Here is an 18,644-nt window from a genome sequence, read left to right as displayed (position 1 = left end):
AGAACTATGGCATAACTTCGACGCCCCGATTGGCCGCTTTGCAGAAACAAATATTAATACAAATAGTAATATTGAGGTATTATGTACAAATGCAATACTGGCATCGTTGTTGAAGTCTTGAAGTTCATCATCCTAGTATTTGGAAATTCATAACGGCTCTGAAGAAACAAAAGAAGGTTTTCAAAATCATTTCAAATAATTTTGAAAGTACGTATGACAATCCTAAGTCTGGAAAAAGTGGAAAGGGAGTTGTTATTTCCAAAAAATAATCACTGCGCTGAATCGTCGGAGCTGATTTTTCTTGTGCTGAACTGCCGTTATACCAAAATACATACGGAAAATGCATAACAAGATTATATAAAATTCTAGACAAAAATTATTCATAGATGCAGCTAAAACATTAGATAAGAAATCGTGACAAGCACGGCAACGTGCATGCGCCTTACATGCAATGTCAAGGTGGTATGAAAAAAGGAAAAGTAAAATTACAATATAAAAACATGAAACGTGTTTAAACTGTTCGAACACTAATAATTATGGGCTTATATTCAAACATTCAATAATCACAGCTCATAACCTTTGAGAAAATCTCTTGTTCATCAAGTCACAATTCATCGTGAGAGTAACTCGCGAAAATCTGTGCCAATTATGTCGTCGGAATAATTTATCATGACTGATCCATGAAAGAGTTCATAAAAAACAGAGAACCCTGATTTATTATCACAGTAGTTCAAGGAAAATAAAATTGATCGTCATTATCAGTATACTTTATCGAAAATATTTTAATTGACGCCAAATCTATCATCAAGTCATTTCATCGATACCAAATTCATGACAGGGTGATTCGTCGACATCAAATTCATCATAAAAAGCAATTCATCAGGGTCAATTCCATCTTCGTTGGGACAGAGCGGTTGGTCATGTTCTGGTTAGGGGAGGAGTACCAAATTCAAATCCCGTAGGATATGGACCGAACCATCATACGGTTAGTTAGTTAGTTAGTGCTAAATTTATTATCAATAGAAATTCATTAGTGCCAAAGTCGAAATCAAAAGAAAATTCATCGACACCAAATTCATCAAAAGAAAAATGATCAACACTCTATTCATCATCAGGGTATTCCGCTGAATTCATAATCACAATTCGTTGATGTCAAATTCAAAAAATACATAATTAATACTGCATTTAAAAAAATATAACTTTTTTAACAATTACTTCTCAAAAAAGGCATTTATATTTCACCAATTGGAAGTTTTAGCACAGGGTATACGTAAAAAAATTATTCCCATGTGTATATGACCCTTGGGAAACTTAAGACATTATTAGTAAACTTGGGCCGTCTGAAGTTTTTTTTTGTAATTAGAAGCATATTTCTTCCAAAATCAACAGTTACATAGATATTCGTTGTGCAGACAATATGCGACAGCGTGTATAACATTAAAAATGTCAGTATGTCTAATTACATTAATAAAGATATGACAGGTTTAAATCTAGCTTCTGAAATGCACGTCGTATCATGTCAGAAACGTCATCATTTACAGGAAATTTCTCGTTAATCTAATTTACATTAGAAATAACATGCCTTCCGTTCCCAAATTCCAAGATAACATCGGAGCACTAAAGGAATTAATAGCTGAAGTCATTGATTATGAAACGACATTAAATTCTACGAACGTCTTTATAGATGCGGCAAGTTGTAGTGGACGTATTCGCAACGACGAGGTGCCATTAAGGATTTGACGAGCTTTCGGTGTAATTTTCTGGGATATTTTACCCCGAAGTAATCATTTGACCGTTACGAGAAAATGTCTTAAACTGTACAACGCGAAGAAGAGCGTATTTCTTTGAATAATCCCGAGATGTGTTGCGGTGGCATTTCTCTCTCGAACGTGTCTCTTCTACAGAACTACCGCGGAAGAGAGTCGTTCTCGAATTTTCTGTTTACTGCATTAATGGCTTATTGTCAGTAGTTTAGAAGTGGATGCACTCACTTACTCACTTAAATGCTGATCACTTGTCTTTTCCCGGAGGCAATTAGTGAGCACCCGCCAAAAGGAATAAGGTGAGTAAACACAAACTTGAAAATTTTCATTTACCATTCTTTCTGAAACGACCAATCTTTGAATTACTTCGGAGATACGCTGCCGCTTATCTATTATTGTTATTGCGATCGGTTAAAATAGGTTGGTTTGTTTTCAGTTGAACAGAATACCCCACCTAAAAGAAAAATTTTATCTCTCCGACATCGAATTTTTCTGGAAAAATTGAACTCGTGTTAACATTAACTTTGCAAATTTCTTTAATAAAACAACTGTTGTTTAAAAGTGAACCTATTTGAACATGGATTGTTAGTTACTTCTCGTACATATACTTAAGATTCACTGCAGTTCGGCATGAAAGAAGGTTATTAATTCAAACTCTTTTCATGCCTAACATTTTTAAAGAATGGAAAATAGTTTTCTGGGCTCAAATGGTCGTTGTGCGTTTGAGTGGTTACTCAATATTTCTTTAATCTCAGTGGTTCTGCATGATCAGAATATTTTTCTGTGTTGAAACAGTGGCAAAATGTGATTTATTTCAGATCTCGTACACTATTTATACCGCTTCTACTCGAGGGGAACTGTCATTCTGGATTGATCACTGTGCTCTGGCGTTGATTGGCTGTTGCATAGACCGCGAACATTTCCTGATGATATCACTTTACGCGAATACGCCTTTTGAATCACCTGGAAAAAAAACGAATGCATCCTCAACAAATTTCTTAAAATTATATTTTAAACGATCATATCTCAGAAAGTACGCAGACTGTATCAGTGTGTTTTCGAAGGTTGCGGGTAGATCTCGTTGAGATAAATCTGATGGTGATCACTGATTTCGATGCCTCTTCTAGTCTGGGCTCCACCAGGCTCACTGTCCACATTCGCAACAAAATTGTTTTACGCTATATCTCGCAAGGTGTTATTCTTTATGGGCAGTGTATAGTATTTTATCATCTATATATATTGTTTTTAATTGTATTTTCACACTCATGTTCATAAATTAAGGCTAATGCCAGCTCCTGCAAATAAAGGTTCAGAAACAAAACAAACGTTACTTATTCATAAAGCCCATTTATTAAACAAAAGATAAAGAACAAAAACGATGGTGCATGTATGATACCATTCAAAACGCAAAACTAAGATTTTTGCTCCCTGGAGCAATTGTAAAAAATATATCCTTTACAAAAACTTTCTATTACATGGTTGGTATGATAGTTAATACATTATATGTCTCCCATGCGATGAAATACAGTCCGTACAACGCCTAGGCATGCTGAGTATCAAATTATTGATCTGATCTTGGGGAAGATCACTCCACTCAGCAAGCAATACTCTCCGAAGTTCCGATACACACATGCTCTATCGGATTCAAGTCAGGTGATAATGCTGGCCATTCCATACGGGTTATATCCTCAAATTCAAGGCATCCCTTTACGATATTTGCTCGGTGAGGACGGGCGTTGTCATCCACAAATACAAATTCTGCGCCCATGGCACCCCTAAACAAACGTACATGTTGTTCCAGAATGATGTCCCGATAAATTTGGGCTTTCATGGTTCCGGTTTGAACATGCAGATCTGTTCTGGAACCCAGTATAATTCCACCCCAAACGAGCAATGCTGCACCACCTTAACGGTGTCGTTCAATGATGTTGTCTTGGTGGTAACGGGTACCTGGCGTTCTCCATATGAAAGTCCGACGCGAATCAGACTGCAAGCTAAACCTGGACTCGTCGGAAAACATCACACAAGCCCACTGTGACGATGTCCACATTGCATGTTCTCTACTCCAGGCTAATCGCTGCCGACAGTGAGTTGCCGTGAGCGGAACACATCTGACAGGCCTGCGATCATATAGACCAATATCTCCCAAACGTCTGTACACGGTCTTCATTCTGTACACGGTCTGCCAAATACCGGTCTTCATTCGGCGTTGTAACTCGGGGGCGACCTGTACTGTAACGTCTACTGACATTTCCGTTATCTTGGAACCGTTGCCAAAGCCTAGAGATGACACATTGGGCAATTCCAAGTTCCTCGGATTCTTCGATCTGAGTACGCCCACATTCCAGGCGGTCGATAATTCTACCACGTAAAAAATCATCCACATGCGTCCTCTGTGTCATAACTATTCGCTTATGGCACTGAGCGCCTTACAGAACTCTTGTGAACAATTTTACTTCGTTGCCACCATTCCTTATATACCTCCCTCTTACACTCTCGTCATTGTGACGTACTATCGGCATCATCTGGTGGCTTCCTGAAATTTGCATATCATTCTTGCAGATGTGTGTAATAATTCTACAGGTGAAATTTTTACTGTAGATTTCGATTTCCGTGTGATTCTGAATTATCCTTAATTTATGGACATTAGTGTAATTGGTTGCTGTATTTTTGAAATATATGACATCCATATTTGTTACAGGCATGTTTTTCTCAGCCACCTCATTGGGCATGTGCATTTGTCTGCAACTTATGGCGCCCCATCCATATTATTTGCTAGTCATCGACGTGTGCACGATCGGTCAGAGCACAGTTCCGGACATTCACCTTGCTCAGGGCGTACTCTACCGCTGTTTCGTAGGGTATATGTTACCAAGGGCTGTCTCATCCCTTTGAAGTCACGATCACCGCCTTGGCTCAGTGGGTGGTGGATGCTGCGTTACGTCACGGCCCTGATACTTTTTTTTTTCAGCAGACGACATCAGCATACAAAACGTGCTTTCTAGACGTATCTTAGTTTACATTTCAGCTGCTTATTTCACTATTTTAAATGATAGATTTCTAGTTAGAATGTTATTTTAGTGTTACAGGTATGACCACGTGGTATTTTTATAATGTTTGTTTTTTAACTTTATAAGTTAAGAAATTCATTAAATCCAAGCAATAGTTAGTGAGTCTAATAATGTGTTTTGATATTACCATTCAAAATAATTATTAGTTCAAAACTTGTATGTATATATATATATATATATAATTGCTTCCTATAGCGAATCGGAAGTTTTTTGGTCGTCTTCGTCTTTAAATAGGAAATTTAGATTTCTGGATCAATTCAGCGGGTGCTCAGACCCATACTAAAAATTGCCGAAAGTGCTCGAGCATCCACAGGAAGACCCGCCCGGCTCCCACGCCAGTGGTTTCCCATGTTTTCATGTTGTGGTTGTGTATTGGTGGTGATAACGAAGTCAACAATTTTAAAAGTGACACCCTATTCAAATGAAAACGAAAGGGTAATTGAAAAGTTCTGAGAAAACTCAAAAGATAATTGAAATGATCAAGTTGGCTCTCAATCAACTCAATAAAAGTAAAGTAACGTACGTGATTGAATTTAAATACACTCATGTCCATAAATTAAGGATAATTCAGAATCACACGGAAATCGAAATCTAAAGTAAAAAATTTCACCTTTAGAATTATCACACACATCTGCAAGAATGATATGCAAATTTCAGGAAGCCACCAGATGATGCCGATAGTACGTCATAATGACGAGAGTGTAAGAGGGGGGTATATAAGGAATGGTGGCAAAGAAGTAAAATTGTTCACAAGAGTTCTGTAAGGCGCTCAGTGCCATAAGCTAATAGTTATGACACAGAGCACGCATGTGGATGATTTTTTACGTGGTAGAATTATCGGCCGCCTGGAATGTGGGCGTACTCAGATCGAAGTATCCGAGGAACTTGGAATTGCCCAAAGTGTCATCTCTAGGCTTTGGCAACGGTTCCAAGATAACGGAAATGTCAGTAGACGTTACAGTACAGGTCGCCCCCGAGTTACAACGCCGAATGAAGACCGGTATTTGGCAGACCGTGTACAGACGTTTGGGAGATATTGGTCTATATGATCGCAGGCCTGTCAGATGTGTTCCGCTCACGGCAACTCACTGTCGGCAGCGATTAGCCTGCAGTAGAGAACATGCAATGTGGACATCGTCACAGTAGCCTTGTGTGATGTTTTCCGACGAGTCCAGATTTAGCGTGCAGTCTAATTCACGTCGGACTTTCATACGGAGAACGCCAGGTACCCGTTACCACCAAGACAAGATCATTGAATGACACCGTTACGGTGGTGCAGCATTGCTCGTTTGGGGTGGAATTATACTGGGTTCCAGAACAGATCTGCATGTTCAAACCAGAACCATGAAAACCCAAATTTATCGGGACATCATTCTGGAAACCCATGTACGTTTGTTTAGGGGTGCCATGGGCGCAGAGTTTGTGTTTATGGATGACGACGCCCGTCCTCACCGAGCAAACATCGTAAACGAATGCCTTGAATCTGAGGATATAACCCGTATGGACTGGCCAGCATTCTCACCTGACTTGAATCCGATAGAGCATGTGTGGGACATGCTTGGCCGACGAGTTGCAGCCCGTCAACCACCTCCTGCATGTGTACCAGAACTTCGGAGAGCATTGCTTGCTGAGTGGAGTGATCTTCCCCAAGATCAGATCGATAATTTGATACTCAGCATGCCTAGGCGTTGTACGGACTGTATTTCATCGCATGGGAGACATACAATGTATTAACCATCATACTAACCATGTAATAGTAAGTTTTCGTAAAGGAGATATTTTTTGCAATTGCTCCAGGGAGCAAAAATCGTAGTTTTTATGAATGGTATCATACATACACCATCGTTTTTGTTCTTCATCTTTTGTTTAATAAATATGCTTTATGAATAAGTAACGTTTGTTTTGTTTCTGAACCTTTATTTCCCGGAGCTGGCATTATCCTCAATTTATGGACATGAGTGTATATCCATGAAAAATATCCTTAACGAAAGTTATAAGCAAATGTAAAATTTCTTATTTGAAAAGTTTAATTGGTTGAACGAAGCAAGTCAAAAAATGGCTATACAGATAATAATGACAATAATCGAAAAGTTAATTAGAGAAAGTTTTGGAAATAAGACAGTAAAATGGGCATTACAGCGATTGCAAACTATCATAATTAACGAGGCAGTAAAGCGGGCGCACTCGTTTCTGTGAAGGCAATGACGTCATGTATGATGTCAGCTTGTACCAACTTCGGTTAGCCCGAAACAACTCTTGCTATATATCCCTGATATGTTACGATAAATGTCCGGTGATTGTGCATAATCTCCGATTTACGCAATTTTTTTGATTTTATATACGTATTTTTTGTTGTTGTTTTCTTTAATGTTTGTTTCTGAATTCGTGTAAGATGCATCAGCGAAGATACGAAGCTGTTGTCAATTCGATGAGATTTATTCGTAAGAAGTAGCCCTATATTGATCATTTCACGACGCCCACAGAAAGTTTCGCAGTCAGATTATCGACGGAATTGAAATATTCGGCCGTATATAGTTCAGAGGAGAGGCTGGAAGGTAAAATCGAAAAGCTGCGTGCATGTGTGCTGCAGCTCACTTTGTATATCTGGTTGACGCGTCGCCCGCTCGGGGCTACAAAGGTCTTGTTAGGAGAATATTAGAGCTGAACTCGTGGCTCTCTCCGGGAGAGCGGGCTCTTGGACTTCTATCAAATATTCAATGTCGTTATCAACTGCGTCTCCCTCTCTCTTCTCTGGTGAGTGTTCGTGTGTGTGAACAGTCACTTCCAGTTCCTCTCTAATGTTTGAGACGAGGAATGTTTGCGGGTGTGTGTGTGAGATGATTGTATTATCCATCGCGGAATATGATGTCCCCGAGGTCTTTGAGCACATTGGGAGCCGCAACTACTGCTACACGTGTATACTTACATACATACCGAGTTTACTCCTGAATATGTTTGGTATTTATTTTACGGAGTGTGTTTTTAAGAGAGTATTCTTCAAAACACTTCCAGTAACAGACTAAGAGAAATACTAGAATGTGATAATTTTTTTTCGCGTAGACATGAGCTAGCTTTTTAAAAAGCTTTGCTGTACACTCCGGTGTCGTTACTTTTAAAATATATGTGTATAAATTTGATTGAAAAAAGAAAATGTATTCCCAGGGAAAGAGGATGTGACTTGAAAATTTTATCTTTTTAAGCGTCCTTTTCTTGAGGGAAATACTTTTTTTAAATTTGTAGGAGCAATAACTCTCGCGGTTTCAATAGGTTTGCTTTTAGGGAGCTGTACATCTGAATGCATGGATGCAATAATTGGTGACGTCTATATACAGGGATTGATAAAATACCTGACGATAAAATATACGGTGTTTCGGGACAGTCTTCCCATCTGAAATAGCATGACGTACGAACATTGATATACAGGATGTCCTGTAAGTCTAAATTCGGTTTTTAACTTATCAACGGTTCAAATAATATGTATGGTTCAAAATCAAAAAAAATGAAAATGTGTTCAGAAATCACTATGTACCAGTTTTAAAAGAGAATATATATATATATATAACAAATAAAAAAATCTTACGTTTAGTGCAATGTTCACAGATATTTGAATTAAAAATCAGAGAAAAGTTGAAAAAAAACATAAATGAAGTAACAAATTCGTTGTTCGTTAATTTTTGTTGTTCTTTCCCACCTTTTCTCGGATATTTGAAAATATCTCACTGAATATTTCACTCAGGAACGCGTAATTCTTTCGGTTGATGTCAGGTAAGACAGGGGGAAAACTTTCCAAATAGAAGTTAGAGGACATTGGGACTGTCTAGAAACTAACTGGTACAACGTGATTCTTTTGAATACATTTTGAGCGTACTTTTAAATTGGAACCATACCTCTACGACGAAGGCTTGATGAGATAAAGGCCGAACTAGGACTTTCAGGACACCCTGTATTCCACAGGAACGATGAGGAAACTGCAATTTCTCACAGTACACCTCGCTATTGATCCTTTTGAATTCTCGTTACATGTAAGAATGCATAACCATCATGTAGTATGTACCTAAATATATAATTACGAAACGAATGCAATCTTATATATTTTCCTTCAAGAGGAATGCCGAGATTTCAGAAGTAAATGTCTTCAATTCATCCTTATCCATAGAGCTTAACTGCCACTTTTATTAACGACGTCCGCTACCGTCTCTTTCCATTAAGTGGGTATCTTTGTGCGTGTGTTTGCGAATCTGTTGCATGAATCTAGATATGTTTGGTTAAGCCAAGATGATGCGCAAGGACATTCCATAACGTAACTTTATACTCGAAATGACATGCACGGTAATACTCAAACCCTTCTCTAGGGAAATCACCGTTTTGAACTAAAACATTTTCCCACTCGAAATAATGAATTCACGAGGGTACGTACGAGACTGAGTGGGAGCCGAAAGGGAAAAGACCGAATGAATTCCGACTGGAGTTTACCGCCCGGCCCCACCTCCGAATTAATTGCCAAGCATTTCATTACAGAAGGAAGAGCATTATGTTCAGGGGGAAACATTCGTTCCACTCATTCTTGAAGTCAGAATTATGTGAGTTTCTACCCAGAGACAATGGCCATTAAGAATTCAAGAACTCTTCGTCGATTTCTCAAACACCACACGATCGTTTGGGGTTTCTGCTTTGAAAGAATTTTTTTTTTGAAGTAATGTACGTGGTGATTACTTATTCTCCCCGAGGCTTCTTCGCGTTGCCACATTTGTATTTGTATCTTCGTAGGGGCCTGGCAAAGGATCTGGAAGAAAATTTCCAATTGCACTTACTGCTCGGTAGAGTTCACGTTGGTTTGGTCGTTAACAGATATTTCGGGAATTCAAAGAGAACAACCATCTTCTTGACGATATTTGTGGCCGTTTTCGTTCAGAATTTCCGCAGTTTCGGTGCCAACTTCTTAACTATGCAATTATGAACTTTCTTAATTCAACGCGTTCTGTGCGTGCATTTCAATTGTATGCTGCGAAAGTTTATAGTTTTACTATTCACACTTAAGTTTTCTTTTGTTGTCTGTAAAATATTTTGGTATAACAATGAAATCGTAAAAGTTTGAGAAAAGACAGGGGTTATTGTCAACTCCGGAGGGATTGAGCTTTTAGGTACTAGATATAGAATGCAGCTTAGCATAATATATTTAACTGTTACATTGATACTTTCCCTACTAAATTGAAGAAAAAAAAAATCCCAATGTTATTTTGAGCCTGGTTGAAACTCAAAGACAAAGTGAGAAAAACCTGATTAAGAATGCCATGAAAATGAGATCCAGTTCGTAAAACACAAGGCTAATCCAAGTTGGAAACTATTCTATTCTGGTTATACAGGGTTATTCTGAACTCATGGGGACAAACTTTGAGAGGGGATATAAGACACCTATACAAGCATTTTTGGTCATAGATTGTGCTGTCGAATCGCAGTAGAAAAGGCGGTAGAAGTGTTTTTAGGGATTGCACAACAACATTTCACCAAAAGAAAATGCCGAAACGGATTTGTTCCGATATGTGCTATCAACAATTCGAGTGTGCATATGTACCTTCGATTTGGATTGGAGTTTTATTTATTTATTTTTTTAGATGCAAATGCCATCAAGGTAAAATTGGTCATTGCGCCAAACAGCCAACCAAGCGGTGGTAGTAGACTTGTGGTAGCATTTGGAGTTTCCCAGGTCGTATCATAAGGCGGTCTACCACATTACAATACCTTGCAACCTCGAATTGTTGATTGCACTTATTGCAGCAAATCCGTCAGAAAAGTACGAAATTTGCTTTTGGTGAAGTGCTGTTGGGCACTCTCTAAAAACATCCTCTACCGCCTTTGCTATTACGATTCGGCCACACATTCTATGACAAAAACCGTTGTCTCCATGAATTTAGAATCATCCTGTATAGAAATATGTCTCGTAAATAATGTGTAATGACACGCATATGAATATGGACTTTTTTCACCTAAGTCTTAGCGTCTAAAACTTCGATCCTTTCATAAAACATAATCCCTTATCGTTGCAATGTCGAGCCTCTTCAAGATATAACGCAACCAACTGAAAGTTTTCATAGACCATTAGTGCACACGGGGCCCTTGGGGCTCCGAGGCCGCTCGAGGAAAATAATAAAAAAAACAATAAATTTGAAAAACAAATGATATTTTTGAATAAAAAAGCAAATAACTAACTTTGATGAATAAATAAAAATATAAGCCTACGGGGCCCTGTCATAAGAAAATTTTGCGACAGAGTGCTCCGCGAGTCAGAAAGGTTGAGAACCGCTGATGTAGAGAAAGACGCCTCTCCCTTGTTAATATGATATATACAGAAAACTGGCGGTATGAAAAATTGATGTTTTTGGAAAGGAAAATTCATTTCTGCACTCATGGGGATTCGCACCCGGGTCTCGCGTATGCCGGAGTGAGGAGAGTGTTCTACCTCTAAGCTGTGAAAGCAGATAGAGATATTTTTCCTCCTTGGAGCATATATATATATGTGTGTGCTGAATGGCTCCGTGCGATGGACGCCGGCAACATTCAGCTAATATCTCGCAAATGGCATCGACACCACCAGATGAGACAAATGTGTACAGAAAGACGTCCTCTCACTTGTTAATAAAAAATTTTAATGTTTCTTTCCTAAAACATCAATATCTGTCCATGAAGTCAGTTTTCCTGTATATCATATCAACAAGGGATTGGACGTCCTTCTCTACATGTACGTCGCCATCTGGTGGCCTTGATGTCATTAGCGAGCTATTAGAAGAATGCTGTTGCCATCCATCGCACGGAGACATTGAGTATCAGCACATATATACGTTCCATGGAGAGAATGTTCTATCTCCTTTCATAGCCTAGAGGTAGAGCACTCGTGTGGCGTAACATAGATCGAGGATTCAGTCCCCGTTAGGGCAGAAGTCTTTGTTTTTCTTTTCCTAAATCATCAATATCTCTTCATACAGCCAGTTTTCCCTATATATCGTGATAAGAGACTACCTATTTACATGCCGATATTACATACTTAACACTTCACGGTTCTCCGGCACAGAATTTTTTCCCTATGATGATTTATTATAAGTAGTTTCAATACTGTACTACAGATGTTCAATATCCTACACGTTTCTCGCAATACAGGTGAATTTGAAACAAGGAGAATTTCTATCAGCATCAATATTCATACTTGCATCTTAACGTTGGGGGTATTGGAATTCCTCGCCATTTATAAAAGACGGAAAGACGGAGATAACAAAATACAAATAGCAAATCCAGCTTAAAAAAATGAAATAAACAAAGAACGAAACAGCGGAAAGAAGTAGATAACACAGAATGTGTACGGGTATTTGGAAAGTATTCGGCTGCAGAAAAACGCTGACAAATCTCGAGAAGACGTATGATAGAGTGAAGTAAGTCACGGCGAAATGAAGCAAATGAGCCAAGGGCCTCTGTGGGTAACGGAACCACCAATCTCTTGCAGTTCGGGTGAGTGTTATACCATTGAGCTATAGAGGACTGTCATTTTCTTCCTTTAGGTTACGTTATATCTCCAAGTGACTGGACATTGTAATGATAAGGGACTACGTAACACGCTGATCCAAATTTTATTTAACACTTCACGGTTCTCCACTACATCATTTTCACTTTCCCTGATTCATTAATTAGGAGTATTTTTAATACTGTGCTACATATGTTGAATAGCACAAAAAGTTTCTTGCGATGAAGGTGAATTTGAAACAAGGGGAATTTCTATCAGCACCAAGAGCCAAAACTTGAGTCTTAACGTTCGGGATATTGCAGTTCCTGGCAATTTATAAAAGACAGAGATAATAGAATACTAATAGCAAACCCAGAGGGGGAAATAAAAAAAAGAAAAGGAAGTGTGTGTGAGAAGAAGTAGGTAGAGGAGAAAGTGTATGGGTATTTGGAAAGTATTCGGCTGCAGAGAAACACTGACTCATCTCGAGAAGACGTATGGTGGAGTAATAACCGCGGCAAAAGAGTAATGAGTGGACGGCGGAATGAAGTAAATGAGCCAAGGGCGTCGACAGACAATGCATTTCCTCGAAAGTCATCAACTGATCAAATGAGAGTTGGAAGCAAAGAGAAAAGAGAATTCCCATCCAAAGTAAAAAAAAAGGAAAAGAATGAGAATCTCTCGCGTATCTCTCTCAGGCTTCATCCATCCACTTTCTCTTTTCTTAGATCCACAACCAACCAAGTTATTGCTTTTCTGTCAGAAACATTCAATTCTTCTTCTTTCAGCAACGCAAACCACTTACGATTAAAGCGGAATTTTTTTTTTCACCCCAAGCTATCTGGATAACAAGAGTATGCATTATGTTTGTATATCTTCTTTTAATCGCCTGACGCACGTTTTTAAAGAAAGCTGGAATTTAAACCAAAAATTGAATTACCTTAACAAAATTAAGTTCTTTTTTTTAACGTACAGCGCGCTAGTGCAACCCTTTGGGATATAATTACGGTGAGAAACACTGCCATGTTAATTAGGTCGTACAGAAAGTTCTATAGGCGTTTTGATAAACTCGTATTGTAGCTTCTGATGTTTATCATTATCCTACTAAAACAAAATTATGCAGCACGGGAAAGTTAGCACATTGTTCACCGGTCACGAGTTGAAATTTTTGTTTTCATACTCATGCGTAGTCGGTGTGATAGTGAATTTTTCCTTAAAGAACTGGCCTATAATGTGTTAATGATGTGTTTAGATGTCTATATAACTACTACAGAGTGGGCAAAGAGTCCGTAAAAATTTTAAAAATTCATAAAAACCGGAAAAATAACCGAAATAAAATACGATTTGCACGGTTAGCATCGCTAGGTCACGGGAATTTTTTTGAGAAAGTAAAAAAAATAAATCAAAAAACAGCCGATAGGTGGCGCTGACGTATGCAAGTCAAATAAAAGATACGCTAATAACGAACCGAATGCCTCCAAATCGTTTAGTATAGCAGTATATGTTCCACATGAACACCACCACCACAGGGGATAACACGTTTCAGGCGAGTCACAAATCTAGCAACGACAAAGTGCAGCAAGTCCACATACACGGTTTACAACGGTGAACTGATTGTGGATTTGGAGCACAAGTTCTCATAACCTTTTTATTTGCATATTTCCACCGAAGTATTTTGTAGCAGTGCCACCTATCGGCTGTTTTTTGAGTTCTTTTTCTCTTGTCTTAAAAAAATTTCCGTTGCCTAGCGATGCTAACCCTGCAAACCGTTTTCTATCTCGGTTATTTTTCCGGTTTTTATTCATTTTTAAAGTTTCTACGGACTTTTTCCCCACCCTGTGTTACTAAACAACACATGGACATCGTCCATATTTCTCTGCGGAACCTGCATGATGGAATTTGCGGTGTTGTGGGTGCTGCGGTGTGTAGGTGTTGTAGACCTACGTAAAGTTTGTTTCTGTGTATGGTTTTTGTAGAACTGTTATCTGCCATCTATTTTTCGAAATATGAGTTAATGTAATGGTGGAATAATTTTACCGTTGTTGCTCTCTGCGGCAAGACATTTTAACGAGGAGATCGGCTCATATTCTTGCCTCGAAGTTGAGAACCACAGAAAACTAACTTCAGCCGACCACCACTGTCGCACTGGTAGGAATCGAACCAGATGTCCATTTTGGACAATATCTAAATTGATGTGTTTAAAGGATGCTCAATACGGATAACATCTACATTGGCGTATTTACAAGTTGCTCAATACGGATTATCAAAAAAATGTATTCCAGCTACTTGTTGTTATTAGATCACATGTGTTGTACGTTAAGTTTTACCCCGTCTCCATTCCATCTTAGTACATTTTTGGTCCCATTCCCAATAGGTGATATCATACTCCGCCCAGATTGTGAAGCGGTGATCTAAGTGAAGGCATTGCTACTCAAAAAGTTGTATGATTACTTTATAAGAACTCTGAGATTATTCTTTCAAATCGGCAAAGTTTAGTCTGAAATAGCTTTTCTCAATTAATGGTCAGCGGACAAGAGTTGGTCTTTATGAATAGGCAACCCCCCTATTATGGGGAACTGATGGTAATTTTCTGCCTATTAGGCTTACCATCATTTGAAACATTTTTGTAGTTTGGAGCAATGGGGGGGGGGGGGGGGTTCCCCTTGAAAACGACCTCCTCATTGATCCATATTTTCCAATTTTTCCTAATTTTTCAATTCCTTCTGATTTTTTCGCCTCTTCATAATATATTATATATATATATATATATATATATGCAAGGCCGAAGCGGGGGGACTTGGGGGTCTGGTTCTCCCCCGATATGTGAAAAAATGACCGAAAAAAGAGAAAAGATGGCCAAATCTATTGTTCAATCACTTTGCCCCCCCCCCCTCGAAATGAAAGTGTCCCCCGAACGGCATTTCTGGCAACGGGCCTGTATATATGTATGTAAAATTGATTTTGTGTATGTGTGTGTTTTTCAGACCCGTTCAGAATACAAGTGGTGCAAGCGCAAAAAAATCGTAAATTTAGTTTTAGCACATTCTACAGAATCAGGTTTATTCTGAACACCAATGAAATAAGCCCACACACAGTTTAACTGTTTGAAAATAAAACTTTATTGAATTTGAAAAATATGCACTGACTTTGTTATCTACATATTACTTCAAGACTAAATATCTCAAAAACAGTTTCTATGGACTTGCACCACTTATATTCTGAACATGCCTTTACAGTGGTCCGGCACTTCTTCAATGCTGCCAGTATTGGCCTATGTATAATAGTTTATTTCTTTATAATGGTTCGACACTTTTTCAATCATCCCAGTAATTGAAGAAAACGTGGACAGTACCGGGTATTATAGCTAGTATATATTAAAAGCATCTAAATTCTTCTTAAAAAACATCTAAATTCTTCTTAAAAAGCATCTAAATTCTTCCTAAAAAGCATCTAAATTCTTCCTAAAAATCATCTAAATTCTTCAAGAACTGAATTTCGAAAGCATATAGAATAAATCTTAAACTTGCGGGAAAAACTATAGGGTGATTAAAAAAATAAAGGGTGTGAAGTTTTGCACTTTTTCTTCATCGCTCATCAATCTAAGGAAACGATCATAACTTTCGTAATGACCTAACATAGTATAGTCATGCATTGTCGAGTACAGTATATCTATATGTCAATAACAAATACACACTCCTTACCTGGCACTGATATTCGCCTTCGTCTTCGAGCTGCGCCGTCCGTATTTTCAAATTATAAACACCTCTCCGTTCGTCGACTATCATGCTGTAACGGGGATAACCTGGGATATCGTGCTTATAACCTATCAGAAACGAATCGAAATCGTTTATGCAAAATTAATAGAAATTATATATTAGTTATGCATAATATTAAATGATTATGATTAGTATAGTATAGTATTAAAAGTATAGTCGAATTTGGATAATTCTAAGCTAAAAGGGACAGAAGCAAAGTTCGAATTATTCAATTCATCTATGTAAGATAACAAAACTTTCACGAAAACACGAAGCAACTCCCGATAATTATAAAAATGTATTGAATGCTATCTATCACTTACTACGCCAGTTTCCTTGTTGTTGCAACTATTTTTGATATAAAACGTAAATGATCACGGAAATTATTTCTTTTTAAAATTTCAATCTTCTCATTTGCTTTTTCTTTATGCTCTTAAACATTGTATAAAATCTTCAAGTTGATTTATAGAATAAAAGATGCAAGTTTTGAACTTCAAAAGCCTTAATTTGTTTATAATACCCGTTGTCTCTGCAAGTTTTGGAATAAGGTTGTTACTTTCTTACAATTTTCGTCATCTTCGCGAGAAATTTCAATGTCTCTTTATTCTCTACTTCTTCAATGTCCACATCCGTAAGTCAACCACAATTTTTTCCTAGAGTTGAATAATCGTATGGACGTCGTTTCGACATGGTATAAAATGCTCTAAGATACATTTATACTCCGAAATAAATGAATAATAACGAAAGAGACACATGAACCTCCAACGCATTTTGCCAGACAATAAAATACAATATAAGCACTCAGCTTTTATACATTCCGTATATGGAGGAGTTGATTATCACATACACACCTAAACTTTCATATTTCCTGAATGCAGTAGTCTTTGCATTTACCATTGAATGTGCCCCCCCCCCCCATTAAATTGAGATGCACTAATTGAGTCATTCAATATCCGGTAAAACTCTAGCTGCCAATGCAACTTGTAAAGAAATCATTGGTTTTTACTTGGAGCCTAAACAAAATTTACAGATTTTGTCGATCGTAACAGTTTTAATGCAGGATAATTGTTATATTCTGGTAAAAATCAGTAAACACTACGGGATAAAGAATAAGATGACTGAACATTAGCCAGGAATTCAGAGAAAAGAGACATTTTGGAGTATCTGAATCAAACTTCGATTTATCCAAATCAGCAAGGGGAAAAATCAAATTAAACAGGTAATACCAACATCAAATTGAACATGAGACTTAAGGGAATTTCAAAAATTCGAATTAACCAATTCCGAATTAGCTAAGTTTGCCTGTACTTCATTTTGATTCCATGTTCATTATTCAATACATAAAAAACACTAAATACTTAATTTATTGTTGAAATATTTTTGTTTGTTTTTTATTATATCGGCGCAATTTCTTCTAGGTAAAAGAATAACAACGATTTTCTACAGAGATCCAGTTCATATCTGTATATTCTGTATGTAATCGTACGTATATCCGAAATAATTCGAACTGAGCGAGTATTTTTTGGTGCTTAGTTTATTGGTTGGTTTCCTGTGAAGACCGCGATGGGAGAGAAGCTTAATACCTTAAGTCATCGCGGATGGTCAGGACGATTCGTCAAGATTCCCTTTCACGAAACACAAAGAAAAACTGAGAAAAATCCCGGCATTAACAGCCGTGGAATTTCCGAAAAGGAGAAAAAAAGGAGAGTCAACCACACGGAGCTTTGATGGAGTCGAGGGAATAAAGTAGAGGAAAAAAATCCTTTTTGGATGGCATATCCTTAAATCCCATTTTCTCGACTCAGGTGACAAGAGGAATTATTGATGTGTCACAATGGTGGAACGTCTCATAACATAGAAGAGAATGAAAATACTAGCTGTCTTAATATACCGAAAGTAATTGAGCATCAGCTTAATGTCACTACTCACGAAAACTGTTCGGTTATAATCACATATGCCACGTCCGAATACTCATTTTATCATGACGTCTTGGAGAGATTTCTGAAACTTCTTCATTCTAGGCATGCTAATATGGATTATTTACTTCACACTTTGAAGAGTATTGCTTAGAATTCCAATCTCCATTGGGATTTCGTGAGACGTCCGGTATAAAATTATTTGTCATGTGCCCAGTGTTTTCCCATCGATATATCCTTTATAAAAAAAAAAGTAATTTCAGAACAATACGTCACCGCACTTCGCGTCGCTACGCACGAAATGTATTTAAAATGAGTTATAACGTTCCCTGAATCGACCTATGTGACTAGAGGTACACTCATGTTGAAAATGTAAGCATAATGCACAAACCACAAATCTGAGCAGTACGTTTTGAAGCGTACGCAGGATTGAATTTTCGGAGGAGGCACACAATATTCGGGAAGGGGAAGCACAAGAATCTGCCCCGAAGAAACTTCGAGTTACTAATATTCTAATAGAATTTTAAATTTACAGGAATTGATTAATATTACATGCAAAGGTGTTTTCTTTTGGTATTCAATTTTTTTTAAATTATTCAATGAATTGAAAACGTTTTCAATTTCTGGTGGTTTTGTGGGAGCACATGCCC

General features: G+C 37.8%; 1 protein-coding gene across 1 annotated transcript in view; it reads right to left on the bottom strand.

Moving 5' to 3' along the window:
- LOC149075777 (nephrin-like) overlaps positions 1-18,644 on the bottom strand; it is a 154,345-nt gene that overhangs the window by 79,010 nt on the left and 56,691 nt on the right. The window contains exon 3 of the mRNA XM_089243287.1: positions 16,025-16,146. Coding sequence (XP_089099413.1) covers positions 16,025-16,146 — 122 coding nt within the window. The remainder of the gene's footprint in view (positions 1-16,024; positions 16,147-18,644) is intronic.

This window comes from Pholcus phalangioides, unplaced genomic scaffold, assembly GCF_987345545.1.
Source record: "Pholcus phalangioides strain wild (caught in Gottingen) unplaced genomic scaffold, Ppha-v1.0 ptg000015l_1, whole genome shotgun sequence".
NCBI lineage: Eukaryota > Metazoa > Arthropoda > Arachnida > Araneae > Pholcidae > Pholcus > Pholcus phalangioides.
This window is presented reverse-complemented; position numbering and strand designations above follow the sequence as displayed.